Source organism: Salvelinus sp. IW2-2015, linkage group LG28, assembly GCF_002910315.2.
Source record: "Salvelinus sp. IW2-2015 linkage group LG28, ASM291031v2, whole genome shotgun sequence".
Classification (NCBI taxonomy): Eukaryota; Metazoa; Chordata; class Actinopteri; order Salmoniformes; family Salmonidae; genus Salvelinus; species Salvelinus sp. IW2-2015.
In genome coordinates this window covers 13,976,645-13,990,366 of record NC_036868.1, presented here as the reverse complement: position 1 = coordinate 13,990,366, position 13,722 = coordinate 13,976,645, and the positions used below count along the sequence as shown (strand labels likewise).

Here is a 13,722-nt window from a genome sequence, read left to right as displayed (position 1 = left end):
GCACTCGGCTGTCCCGTTCTGTGAACTTGTGTGGCCTACCACTTCGCGCCTGAGCCGTTGTTGCTCCTAGGCGTTCCAATTCACAATAATAGCACTTACAGTTGACTGGGGTAGCTCTAGCAAGGCCGAAATTTGACAAACTAACTTGTTGGAAAGGTGGCATCCTATGACGGTGCCACGTTGAAAGTCACTGAGCTCTTCAGTAAGGCCATTCTATTGCCAATGTTTGTCTATGGTGATTGCATGGCAGTGTGCTCGATGTTATACACCTGTCAGCAACGAGTGTGGCTGAAATAGCCGAATCCACTAATTTGAAGGGGTGTCTAAATACTTTTGTATATATTGAAAAACTGGGCCGTCTAGGGACCAGAGTTTTTCCTAGCCAGGTGACATGGTCAGGAAAAACTCCGTGCCCTAAACAAGAGCTATAATAACAAGACAATCCAATCTTGCACTGTAAAACTGCACCAAACTTTCTTTAAAAACAGCCCCTGGAGATTCCAGGAAGGACAGTCGAGGGTGGGCCTTTGAGCTGCCCTCCAGCAAAGCCTGATCAGAAAGGCTATTATTGTGGCCCCCCATACGCTGACAGCTTCTCCACTTGATGTGAGCAGAGTTCAGTTGCAGGAAGTTATTTTGAGGGGCTTGCCTGTCACAGCTGTTGTCTCAGTCACCAGAGTCCTGTTGGACCCTCTTCACTTTTCTCTTTCTATCCCCTGGACCTGGTAAGTGGATTTCCCAAACTCTTTTACACACTGTTCAGGTACAGAAATTATACGTAAAGTTTTTGGTGGACTTGTCTTTGAGCTATGTCTATCTGCCCTGTTTAGTTCTGATGATTAGTGAAACGCTGCTTCATGATGTGTGGTGACAAAATTGATGAGTTATTTTTGGCTTTACCTTCGGATCGTAGTGACAAATGTGTTGTGCTAGTGTGACGTGTAACTTATGTAGTGTAAGCTAACTATTCTGTTTTATTATGGTGAATTGAGTTGGTGGTGAAGTATTCTCCTGTGTTAGTTTGGTCTGAAGACACACTGAAWTATTCAGTGTTTTTTGATTTGTGTTGTTTATTCAACATTATCAGAGGAGGTTATGATCTATTCGGAATCATCAACTGAAACACATTGTCTTTAAAAATATATATGTAATCTCATCAGATGTATTATCAGCTAACAAAGAATGAATGTAGACATTTAGAACATAATGTCAACTGTGTTTTTCACACTTCTACATTAAAAGTGCCGTCATCGACATCAACAGATATGTGGCTGGAATAACAAATAGCTTGACCATATTTAGAGGCTCCTAAAATAGAGTGAGGCCTCAGAACAGGTGCCATGTGCCTGCCCGCTGGAAGCAGGGAGGGTGGGAGAGGGAAAGGGGCTGCAGAGGGGGGGGGGGGACTAGGGCTAATTTTATCCTGATAAGCAGGGAGCAGTCATGTAGCAATAAAGCTGGGGGATAAACAACCTCTGGATGCTTTAAATTAATTCTGTATTAAATCAAATAGAGAAGTGGGAAGGGAGGATGCTGGGCCTGAGGTCTATTTGTGACAGGGCAGATTTAAATCCTCACAGTGGTATTGTTTCCTGACTCCCGACAGGCTATTGGGTTTTGTGCTATTTTTCACCACCCACAGTGATTTGTTCCACATGCATCAGACTGAAAGTTACTTTATTGAGAAGTAATACTATACCTAGTATTCAGTCTAAGAGAAGCTTAAACATCAGATTAAATATTACAAATGTAAATATTTGAGTTTTCTTTCAGAAAATGTTAATCTTTTAGTCTAACAAAGAGATATTGCAGTTTGGAGATTTTGTTTTAGATTTAGGCAAGTGGTACACAGGTCACCATGGCAGTTGATTCTAAGCAATATTGTGCTGCTATTTTTATTGACTTGGCCAAAGCTTTTGATACGGTAAACCATTCCATTCTTCTGGGCCGGCTAAGGAGTATTGGTGTCTCTGAGGGGTCTTTGGCCTGGTTTGCTAACTACCTCTCTCAAAGAGTGCAGTGTATAAAGTCAGAACATCTGCTGTCTCAGCCACTGCCTGTCACCAATGGAGTACCCCAAGGCTCAATCCTAGGCCCCACGCTCTTCTCAATTTACATCAACAACATAGCTCAGGCAGTACGAAGCTCTCTCATCCATTTATATGCAGATTGCCTTTAAATTGTTTAACTTGGGTTAAACATTTTGGGTAGCCTTCCACAAGCTTCCCACAATAAGTTGGGTGAATTTTGGCCCATTCCTCCTGACAGAGCTGGTGTAACTGAGTCAGGTTTGTAGGCCTCCTTGCTCGCACACGCTTTTTCAGTTCTGCCCACAAATGATCTATAGGATTGAGGTCAGGGCTTTGTGATGGCATCTCCAATACCTTGACTTTGTTGTCCTCAAGCCATTTTGCCACAACTTTGGAAGTATGCTTGGAGTCATTGTCCATTTGGAAGACCCATTTGCGAAGAAGCTTTAACTTCCTGACTGATGTCTTGAGATGTTACTTCAATAGATCCACATCATTTCCCTCCCTCATAATGCCATCTATTTTGTGAAGTGCACCAGTCCCTCCTGCAGCAAAGCACCCCCACAGCATGCTGCTGCCACCCCCGTGCTTCACGGTTGGGATGGTGTTCTTCGGCTTGCAAGCGTCCCCCTTTTTCCTCTAAACATAATGATGGTCATTATGGCCAAACAATTTTTTTTTTGTTTCATCAGACCAGAGGACATTTCTCCAAAAAGTATGATCTTTGTCCCATGTGCAATTTTTTCTGAGGTCTTGGCTGATTTCTTTTTCCCATGATGTCAAGCAAAGAGGCACTGAGTTTGAAGGTAGGCCTTGAAATACATCCACAGGTACACCTCCAATTGACTCAAATGATGTCAATGAGCCTATCAGAAGCTTCTAAAGCCATTACATAATTTTTTTGAATTTTACAAGCTGTTTAAAGGCACAGTCAACTTAGTGTATGTAAACTTCTGACCCACTGGAATTGTGATACATTGAATTATAAGTGAAATAATCTGTCTGTAAACAATTGTTGGAAAAATTACTTGTGTCATGCACAAAGTAGATGTCCTAACTGACTCCAACCTAAGTGTATGTCAACTTCCGACTTCAACTGTAGGCTATGCACTTCATTAAATTGATCGATGTCATGCCTGCTCCCGCTCCCCCTTCCTGGCACTCGAGGGCGCCAGGCTGCCCATCATTTTACGCACACGTCACCTTCTTAACGCGCATCAGCGCTTCATTGGACTCACCTGTACTCCTTCACGTTTTGATTGCCTTCCTTATATCTGTTTGTCCCTCTGTTTCATACCTGTGTCAGCATTAATGTTTTTTATGTCCAGAAGCTCTCCTGTCCTGTTTCATATATGTTTATTAATTAAATGTCCACTCCCTGTACTTGCTTCTCGTCTCCAAGCGTCTGTCCTTACAGAATGCTGAAACCACAATTTGAAGCATCAGGGAATTTTTGTTTTTATTGGTAACGTCGGGTCCGGGTGCCGCTGCCGATGGAGCCGGGGGGGCCTCAGTTGGCTCATCGGCTTCCACGCCTTAGCTGGCTCGAGAGGTTTCCTTGCCTCAGTTGGCTCGGCAGGTTCCCACCCCACGTCATGCCTCAGCCGGCTCGTCAGGCTTTCACGCATCAGTCGGATCGTCAGCCTCTCACGCCTCTGCCGGCTCATCAGGCTCCCACGCCCCAGCTGGTTCGTCAGTCTCCCACGCCTCAGCCGGCTCGTCAGGCTCCCATGCCTCAGTCGACTCATTGGGCTTCTACGCCTCGCCCAGGTGTCACGCCTGCCCCCGCTCCCCCTCCCTGGCGCTCGCAGGCGCCAGTCTGCCCATCATTACGCACACCTGTCACCTTCATTACGTGCATCAGCGCTTCATTGGACTCACCTGTACTCCTTCACATTTTGATTGCCTTCCTTATATCTGTCTGTTCCTCTGTTTAATCCCCGTGTCAGCATTAATGTTGTTATGTTTTTCATGTCCAGATGCTCTTCTGTCTTATTTTATGTCTGTTTATTAATTAAATGTTCACTCCCTGTACTTGCTTCTCGTCTCCAAGTGTCTGTCCTTATCATCAAATCAGTTATTGTTTTCATGCTCAAACCACAAGCAATAGGCTACCTGTTAAACTCAGACATTTCTCTCAAAACACAGGGATGTCGATTGGCACGGAGCTAGTACTATCAGAGGACCTTGGAGTTTGCCAAAAAAACAGTAGGTTATTCTGGTTAGTCAATGCCAGATTTCAGTTTTCATTTAACCAATCTAAACAGTATGCTACTGTTCCCTTGACATGCCGTAGGCCTATTTGAAGTCCCGTCTTGTGACTGTCAAATTTGTTTAACGCCTCACAATCATGACACATAACAGCTGGCAAAGCTATCATCCTCTTTTACCACTTCACCAAATATTTTACAAACATTACTTTTCTGGCCCTCCCTTCTCATTACTTTCAACTCTCCTTTCTCAGCTTTTGTCTTATTGATTTAAACTTGGACAATATCCGTTTTGCCTGCGTGGATTGACGTTAAGTTTTTCTGCCCGTTCCCAAAATGATTATTTGGAGATTGGCTGTGTAGGCTATTTGACGCGTTTACAGCCCTGAAGTTTAGGCTTATGCACTAATACCAGATAGCCTAAAATAGTGTAAGAAAAGCCTCAATGAAGCCTATATAAATTGCACAATAATTATACATTTATGGATTTATTTAAAGGCATTGCTTCTATTTATTCAAACCTGAATGACCCTAAACCCATCCGCCCAGCGGATATGAGTCATCCTGTGCATCACTATTACACAGGTACCTTTTTAGTATAGTTAGTATTATTAGTATAGTTGTCAGTTTGTTTGTTAGTTTTCTAATGTGTCTCCGTATCTGCCACATGGGTAGTAGTACACTACATTACCAAAATTATGTGGACACCTGCTCATCGAACATCTCATTCCAAAATCATGGGCATTAATACGGGGTTGGTCTTCCCTTTACTGCTATAGCAGCCTGCACTCTTCTGGGAAGGCTTTCCCCTAGATGTTGGAATATTTCTGCGGGGACTTTCGGTTTCCATTCAGCCACAAGAGCATTAGGGAGGTCGGCCACTGATGTTGGGCGATTAGGCCTGGCTCACAGTCGGCGTTCCAATTCATCCCAAAGGTGTTCGATGGGGTTGAGGTCAGGGCTCTGTGCAGGCCAGTCAAGTTCTTCCACACCGACCTTGACAAACTATTCTGTATGGACCTCACTTTGTGCACGAGGGCATTGTCATGCTGAAACAGGAAAGGGCCTTTCCCAAACTGTTGTCACAAAGTTGGAAGCACAGAATCTTCTAGAATGTCATTGCTGTAATGCTAAGATTTCCCTTCACTGGAACTAAGGGGCTTAGCGCAAACCGTGAAAAACAGCCCCAGACCATTATTCCTCCTCCACCAAACGTTACAGTTGGCACTATGAATTTGGGCAGGTAGTGTTCTCCTGGCATCCGCCAAACCCAGATTTGTCTGTCAGACTGCCAGATCATGAGGTGTGATTCATCACTCCAGAGAACATGTTTCCACTTCTCCAGAGTCCAATGGAGGCAAACTTTACACCACTCCAGCTGACACTTGGCATTGCGCATGGTTCTCTTAAGCTGCTCGGCCATGGAAACCCATTTCATGAAGCTCCCGACCAACGGCAGTTTGGAACTCGGTAGGGAGTGTTGCAGACGATTTTTACATGTTACGTTCACTCTGCGGTCCCATTTTGTGAGCTTGTGTGAGTCGTTGTTGCTCCCAGACGTTTCCACTTCAATAATAGCACTTACAGTTGACGGTGGCAGCTCTAGCAGTGCAGCAATTTGGCGAACTGACTTGTTGGAAAGGTGGCATCCTATGACAGTGCCACGTTGAAAGTCACTGAGCTCTTCAGTAAGGCCATTCTACTGCCAATGTTTGTCTATGGAGATTGCATGGCTGTGTGCTCGATTTTATACACCTGTCAGCCACGAGTGTGGCTGAAATAGCCGAATCCACTAATTTGAAGTGGTGTCCAAATACTTTTGTATATATAGGACATCTAACATCCTATATCTCCGTCCCCTCTCAGCCACATCTGTGAGAATGGAGATCAACGTCCAGTCTGTTGCAGAGGTCATCCCAGCCCAGACCAGTGTGACTCCACCACCGTTACCAGTCACCGCAGAGACCCCGGTCCCTCTACCCCAGGAGGGCCAGCACATGGACCCCATGGAGGAGTTTGGTCTTCGGCTGGACGAAATCATCAACACCTATGGCTCCGCAGCCAGCCTGATAGAGAAACAGTGCATCATCCTGGAAACGGAGAAGGTGGAAGAGGAGGCAAGCGGAGAGGAAGCTGATGAAGTCACAGCCGCCAAGAACGCCAGCACGGGAAAGGATGCAAAGAAGTTGCTGAAAGGCTTAGGTAGGTGGATTTAGAGAGGTCAATGTTTTGTTTTCCTCATGCATTATTTGGATTGTGCAGTTTTGTTTTTAAAGACAACATCAACACTTTGATATACAATACATAGAAAACATAGTCAAGTCCCACAACCTTACATTCAACAGCAGAATGGTTTTGTATTTCAACACAGCTATGCTATAATCTGTTGTTGTTCGACAACAGTATCTGTGAGCGCAAAGACGGGGCAGTGTGCTAATGAGATAGACCAGAGGAGGTATTCTAGTCACCACTCAACAAGCATTCAATTGACAGAACATGTGTTAAAAGAAATGATTGGATACATAACGGTGTATATCGCTCTTAAGAATAGTTTTCATTGACTTCAAATATATTCTGAACAAAAATATGAACGCAACATGCGACAATTTCAAAGATTTTACTGTTACAGTTCATATAAGGACATCAATCAATTAAAATAAATGCATTAGGCCCTAATCTATGGATTTCACATGACTGGAAATACAGATATGCATCTGTTGATTACAGATACCTTCAAAAAATGGGCCTCACAATGGGCCTCAGGATCTCGTTGTGGTATCTTTGTGCATTTAAATTGGTGGACATTCCTGCAGTCAGCATGCCTATTGCACGCTCCCTCAAATCTTGAGACATCTGTGACATTGTGTTGTGTGACAAAATGGACAATTTTAGAGTGGCCTTTTACTGTCCCCGGGCACAAGGTGCACCTGTGTTATGATCATGCAGTTTAATCAGCTTCTTGATATGCCACACCTTTTCAGTGGATGGATTATCTTGGCAAAGGGGAAATACTCTCTAACAGGGATGTAAACAAATGTGTGCACAAAATTTGAAAGAAATAAGCTTTTGTATGGAACATTTCTGAGATATTTTATTTCTGTCATGAAACATGGGACCAACACACTTTACATGTGTTTATATTTTTGTTCACTGTAAATGGGGTGGCAGGTAGCCTAGCAGTTAGAGTGTTGGGACAGTAACTGAAAGTTTGCTAGTTTGAATCCCTGAGCTGACAAAGTCAAAAATCTGTCAATGTGCACTTAAGCAAGGCACTTCACCTTAATTGCTCAGGAGTTGCTGTTAATAATGGAAGACCATGGCCATAACTCAACTCCAAGGGGGAGTTGGGATATGCAAAAAAAAAAACATTTCCAATTCACACATGCGTATAATACACACTTGTAAATGTTTGAAATAGGACAAATATAAGCATCCACCAAATGATTATTATATAGTCAGAGGATGCATTCCTTCATCATCATCTTCTTTCGAATCTAAGACTTACTGTATAAGTGGGCATGATCATTTAAAATCGTGACTGCTTATGCACAAAGGAACAAGCAGACATGTTAAGTGTCATGTTACTGTATCTCAACATCCGTCCAGGTTGTGCCCCATGTTCAGATTGTGTTTTGAGGACAGGTTACACAAGTCATGGGGAGAGGCCTGCTTCAGAGCAACACAAAGTGTATTTTCTAACCAATAGCAGATGTTGGAGATAGTTTCTTTGCCTCAACATGAAACCAGGCCAGCAACAGAGGGTAATACAAATCTTGGTTACGCATTTTCAGCCATTTGATTTTATTTGCTTTTCCGAAGCCATAGGTGTCAAGATGCAAGAGCTTTCATGCAGGGGAAATTGCTTCAGAAAAGTATTTATTTTGAAACCATTTATAGAATGATCACTGTTGGCCTTTTTTCATCTTTCTTTTTCTAGTGCCTGTCCAAATGGAAACAAACATTACATGATTTCTCTCTATCCACACAGGAAAGGAGGGCACGCTTCTAATGCAAAGTTTGAACAAGCTGTGCACGCCAGAAGAGAAACTGGATGCTCTACTCAAGAAGTATGCCGAACTGGTGAGTGTTCTCTTCTCCCCTCTATCAGCACACCAGAGAGTAGAGTCCTTCAGCACAGCAGGAACCAGCAGCAATAAAACAGACCAGGGAAAGTTAAAAGGAAACAAATAAAAACACACATGAATCAACAGGGAGTGCCTTGTGAGATCTTGAAAGTGGTTCAGTCTCGTACCGTGATGACCTAAATATTCTGCGCCTCTGGCTGCAAAGGCGAATCTGAACGCAAAGGCCATATTCCATAATAAGACAGCTAGCTACAACATGGCTCTGTAATTCCTCAACAAGACAACATCAGGAACACTAGGCATTATGAATAATATTACCAAAGACATCGGCTATCAGTCAGCTTCATGTGTAGTAATTGGACAGTTCCTACATATACAGTGCATAGTATCACCAGGAAAAAGAAAGAGACAAGGCTAAAGAGATGAAACAAATATATACCCACCCACCCAGCCATACCAAATCCTCTTAGGACATGTTTTTATTATTTTAGTCAGCCAGTCGGTTGTTAGCCAAAAGCAGCTTAAACAGCCCAAGTCTGAACGGAGGGTAGAGGCTGAAAGGCAGTGCAATGTATATGGCACATCTGTCTGCATGGTCCACAGCTGGAGGAGCGGCGAGGGGAGCAGAAGCAGCTGAGGTTCCTTCAGAAGAAGCAGGGCCACGTGGGGAAGGAGAGGGACCAGCTCCAGTACGAGCACAGCAGAGCCATCCTGGCCCGCAGCAAACTGGAGGGCCTCTGCAGGGAACTCCAGAGGCACAACAAGACCCTCAAGGTGGGTGATAACTGTTCGGCTCCATCACTACACTAATCTACTCAACATTATGGGTTAAAGACCCTTGAGGTGGGCATTCAAGACCAACTGGGTATTGAATCCAGGTCATATACACAATGTGAGACCACATTAGCCTGCTGAGCTAAAGCTTATATGCATTAGCTCTGAAAGAAAGCATTTATCAAGGTCTCAAGCAATACTATGTACCACAAACCTACTCTGCTACAGCTCAACCTCAAGTCAACCCTACATTGCTGAACAGCAGGGGTCCAGATAGCTCAGTTTATCATCAGTTAACTCCATTCAACACCAGGGGTTCAGCGCAGCTCAAACTTAAGGCTTCGCATGCCTCGGTTTGGCCTGCGCCTAACCGAACCAAACGAGTGTACGTGTGTACTTGTATACTCGCTTAAAAGATCTTCGCTTGAAACATGAGGAAAAGTGTCAATAGTACTGTTACTCCATCTTGAGACACCATAGCCACTTCCTCAAAGTAGTCAGAATTTATCTAAAATAACTCAAGAAATTTGTCATTAATTTTGACGTTTTCACAGAGGAGATCTTAGTCGCGCAATTTTACATATCTAACTAAGATGTTTGGTGCAGTATTTCTCAGGTGAACAGAATTTGCATGAAAATGAGTTGTCTATCGTTGAATGACAACAAACACTTAATTGACGAATCCCTACTGTTGACCAATGACCGATGAAGGGGCGTAGACTTTGGCTCCGAACTTCAGCTTGCCTTGAGAATTTTTTKTGTGTGTATGAACAGCCGAAAACCCTTACCAAAGACCAAAATGAACAAAAATGCTACAAAATGTTGTCGTAATATACAGTACCAGTCAAAGGTTTGGACAGACCTACTCATTCAAGGGTATTTCTTTATTTTTATTTTCTACATTGTAGAATAATAGTGAAGACATCAACACTATGAAATAACACATGTAGAATCATGTAGTAACCAATAAAGTGTTAAACAAATCAAAATATATTTTATATTTGAGATTCTTCAAAGTAGAAGATTCTACTAACCCCGGTGTCATGGCTAAATTCCCAATCTGGCCTTCATACCATCATGGCCACCAAATCATCCCCAGCTTACAATTAGCTCTTTCATCCCCCCTACTTTCCCCTGTGACCATTCCCCAGGTCGTTGCTGTAAATGACAATGTGTTCTCAGTCAACTTACCTGGTAAAATAAGGGTAAAATAAAAAACATTTAAAAAGCAACCCTTTGCCTTGATGACTGCTTTGCACACTCTTGATATTCTCTCAACCAGCTTCACATGGAATGCTTTTCCTACAGACTTGAAGTAGTTCTCATATATGCTGAGCACTTATTGACTGTTTATCCTTCACTCTGCGGTCCAACTCATCCCAAACCATCTCAATTGGGTTGAGGTCGGGTGATTGTGGAAGCCAGGTCATTTGATGCAGCACTCCATCACTCTCCTTACAGTTCAAATAGCCCTTACACAGCCTGGAGGTGTGTTGGGTCATTGTCCTGTTGAAAAACAAATAATAGTCCCACTAAGCGCAAACCAGACGGGATGGCGTATTGCTGCAGAATGCTGTGGTAGCCATGCTGGATAAGTATGCCTTGAAATCTAAATATATCACAGACAGTGTGACCAGCAAAGCACCCCCACACCATCACACCTCCTTCTTCATGCTTCACGGTGGGAACCATACATGCGGAGATCATCCATTCACCTACTCTGCGTCTCACAAAGACACAGCAGTTGGAACCAAAAAACTTAMATTTGGACTCTTCAGACGAAAGGACAGATTTCCACCGGTCTAATGTCCATTGCTTGTGTTTCTTGGCCCAAGCAAGTCTCTTCTTCTTATTGGTGTCCTTTAGTAGTGTTTTCTTTGCTGCAATTTGACCACGAAGGCCGGAATCAATTAGTCTCCTCTGAGCAGTTGATGTTGAGATGTGTCTGTTACTTGAACTATGTGAAGCATTTATTTTGGCTGCAATCTGGGGTCCAGTTAACTCTAATGAACTTATCCTCTGCAGCAGAGGTAACTCTGGGTCTTCCGTTCCTGTGTCGGTCCTCATGAGAGCCAGTTTCATCATAGTGCTTGATGGTTTTTGCGACTGCACTTGAAGAAACGCTCAAATTTCTTGACATTTTCCGGATTGACTGACTTTCATGTCTTAAAGTAATGATGGACTGTCATTTCTCTTTGCTTATTTGAGATGTTCTTGCCATAATATGGACTTGGTCTTTTTCCAAATAGGGCTATCTTCTGTATACCATCCCTATCTTGTCACAACACAACTGATTGGCTCAAACGCATTAAATTAACTTTTAACAAGGCACACCTGTTAATTGAAATGTATTCCAGGTGACGACCTCATGAAGCTGGTTGAGAGAATGCCAAGCGTGTGCAAAGCTGGCATTTAAAAATATATATATATTTCACCTTTATTTAACCAGGTAGGCCAGTTGAGAATAAGTTCTCATTTACAACTGCGACCTGGCCAAGATTAAGCAAAGCAGTGCGACACAAACAACACAGAGTTACACATGGAATAAACAAACGTACAGTCAATAACACAATAGAAAAGTCTATATACAGTGTGTGCAAATTGAGTAAGATTAGGGAGGTAAGGCAATAAATAGGCCATARTGGCAAAATAATTACAATTTATCAATTAAACACTGGAGTGATAGATGTGCAGAATATGAATGTGCAAGTAGAGATACTGGGGTGCAAAGAAGCAAAACAAATAAATAACAATATGGGGATGAGGTAGTTGGGTGGGCTAATTACAGATGGGCTATGTACAGGTGCAATGATCTGTAAGCTGCTCTGACAGCTGATGCTTAGATATGAGTCTCCAGTTTCAGTGATTTTTKAAATTCGTTCCAGTCATTGGCAGCAGAGAACTGGAAGGAAAGGTGGCCAAAGGAGGAGTTGGCTTTGGGGGTGACCAGTGAAATATACCTGCTGGAGCGCGTGCCATGGGTGGGTGCTGCTATGGTGACCAGTGAGCGGGGCTTTACCTAGCAAAGACTTATAGATGACCTGGAGCCAGTGGGTTTGGCGATGAATATGAAGCGAGGGCCAGCCAACGAGAGCATACAGGTCGCAGTGGTGGGTAGTATATGGGGCTTTGGTGACAAAATGGATGGCACTGTGAAAGACTACATCCAATTTGCTGAGTAGAGTGTTGGAGGCTATTTTGTAAATGACATTGCCGAAGGCAAGGATCGGTAGGATGGTCAGTTTTACGAGGGTATGTTTGGCAGCATGAGTGAAGGATGCTTTGTTGCGAAATAGGAAGCCAATTCTAGATTTAATTTTGGATTGGAGAGTTTTAATGTGAGTCTGGAAGGAGAGTTTACAGTCTGACCAGACACCTAGGTATTTGTAGTTGTCCATATATTCTAAGTCAGAACCGTCCAGAGTAGTGATGCTAGACGGGTGGGCAGGTGCGCGCAACGATCGGTTGAAGAGCATGCATTTAGTTTTACTTGCATTTAAGAGCAGTTGGAGGCCACGGAAGGAGAGTTGTATGGCATTGAAGCTCGTCTGGAGGGTTGTTAACACAGTGTCCAAAGATGGGCCAGAGTAGGTCATCAAGGCAAAGGGTGACTACTTTGAAGAATCTCAAATATATTTTGATTTGTTTAACACTTTTTGGTAACAACATGATTTCATATGTGTTATTTCATAGTTTCGATGTATCACTCTTATTCTACAATGTAGAAAATAGTACAAATCAAGAAAAACCCTTGAATGAGTAGGTGTGTTGAAACTTTTGACTGGTACTGTATGCACAAACTGTTCCGAACGGTTTTGGATGGGAACCATGCGGACACCTTTAGTTGACTCCAATACACAGCAGGGGAGCAGAGCAACAATCTACCAGCCTCTTACTGTATGTTTAATCAACTGAACTATTGATGTCTCACTGTTGGTAGCTGTGAGTGTTGAAACTCAAATAGACTTGATGACGGAAATAGGACATCAAATGCAGGAGAGAGAAAATGTTACTGTCAATGCTTGTCAACTATACTTACTGTCCACTGTACATTTGATTTGTTTCTTAAACTACTGGTATTTTCATTCTAAAAGTTAGATGGCTAAAGGGGCCACTTCCAAATGGCCTTGACTCTTCCCTGAGTCAGAGTGCTCTCAATGTGAGAGGGTCATAGCTCAATCAGCCCTTACATGCTTGAGTGTCCTGTTACATCTATAAATAATAGATTGACAAATGTTTAGTCATCCCATTTATAAGCAGTTTGTCTGTAAGGTTTCAAAGAAAGTGCATGACCAATAGCACTACCTAATTTGGCCACATGCTTAAGCAAAGGTCACAGGTTTAGCATAATCAAAGATTTATATTGTGTGGCCACATTGCCACTGCTGTTAGTCCTCTTATTGTGAAACCTCTTCAGCTAAATCTCCGGTTTTGATTAAGTTTATCCCTTAAATCAACATCACTGAACCCAGTGTTCACGTATTCTTTGATTCACAGCCAACAGTTATGTACACAGTATGATTAAATGGGCATTCGATTTGTTTATGAATCATTTATAAATCACCCTATTGGTCATTAATGGCATAATGCTCAATGATCTGTAAACAAATGGACCCTTTTCAC

At 42.9% G+C, this 13,722-nt stretch overlaps 1 protein-coding gene across 4 annotated transcripts in view; it reads left to right on the top strand.

The window, feature by feature from the left end:
* Window positions 1–640: 640 nt before the first annotated feature.
* LOC111954446 (beta-taxilin-like) overlaps window positions 641–13,722 on the top strand; it is a 29,170-nt gene continuing 16,088 nt past the window's right edge. For 3 of the 4 annotated variants that reach the window (XM_070435869.1, XM_070435867.1, XM_070435868.1), the window contains exons 1-4: window positions 641–725; window positions 6,107–6,442; window positions 8,229–8,320; window positions 8,929–9,099. In XM_070435869.1, coding sequence (XP_070291970.1) covers window positions 6,121–6,442; window positions 8,229–8,320; window positions 8,929–9,099 — 585 coding nt within the window. In that variant the 5' untranslated portion in view covers window positions 641–725; window positions 6,107–6,120. Of the gene's footprint in view, window positions 726–4,182; window positions 4,239–6,106; window positions 6,443–8,228; window positions 8,321–8,928; window positions 9,100–13,722 lie in introns of those variants that run through there. The other variant, XM_023974196.2, reaches the window with a different exon arrangement.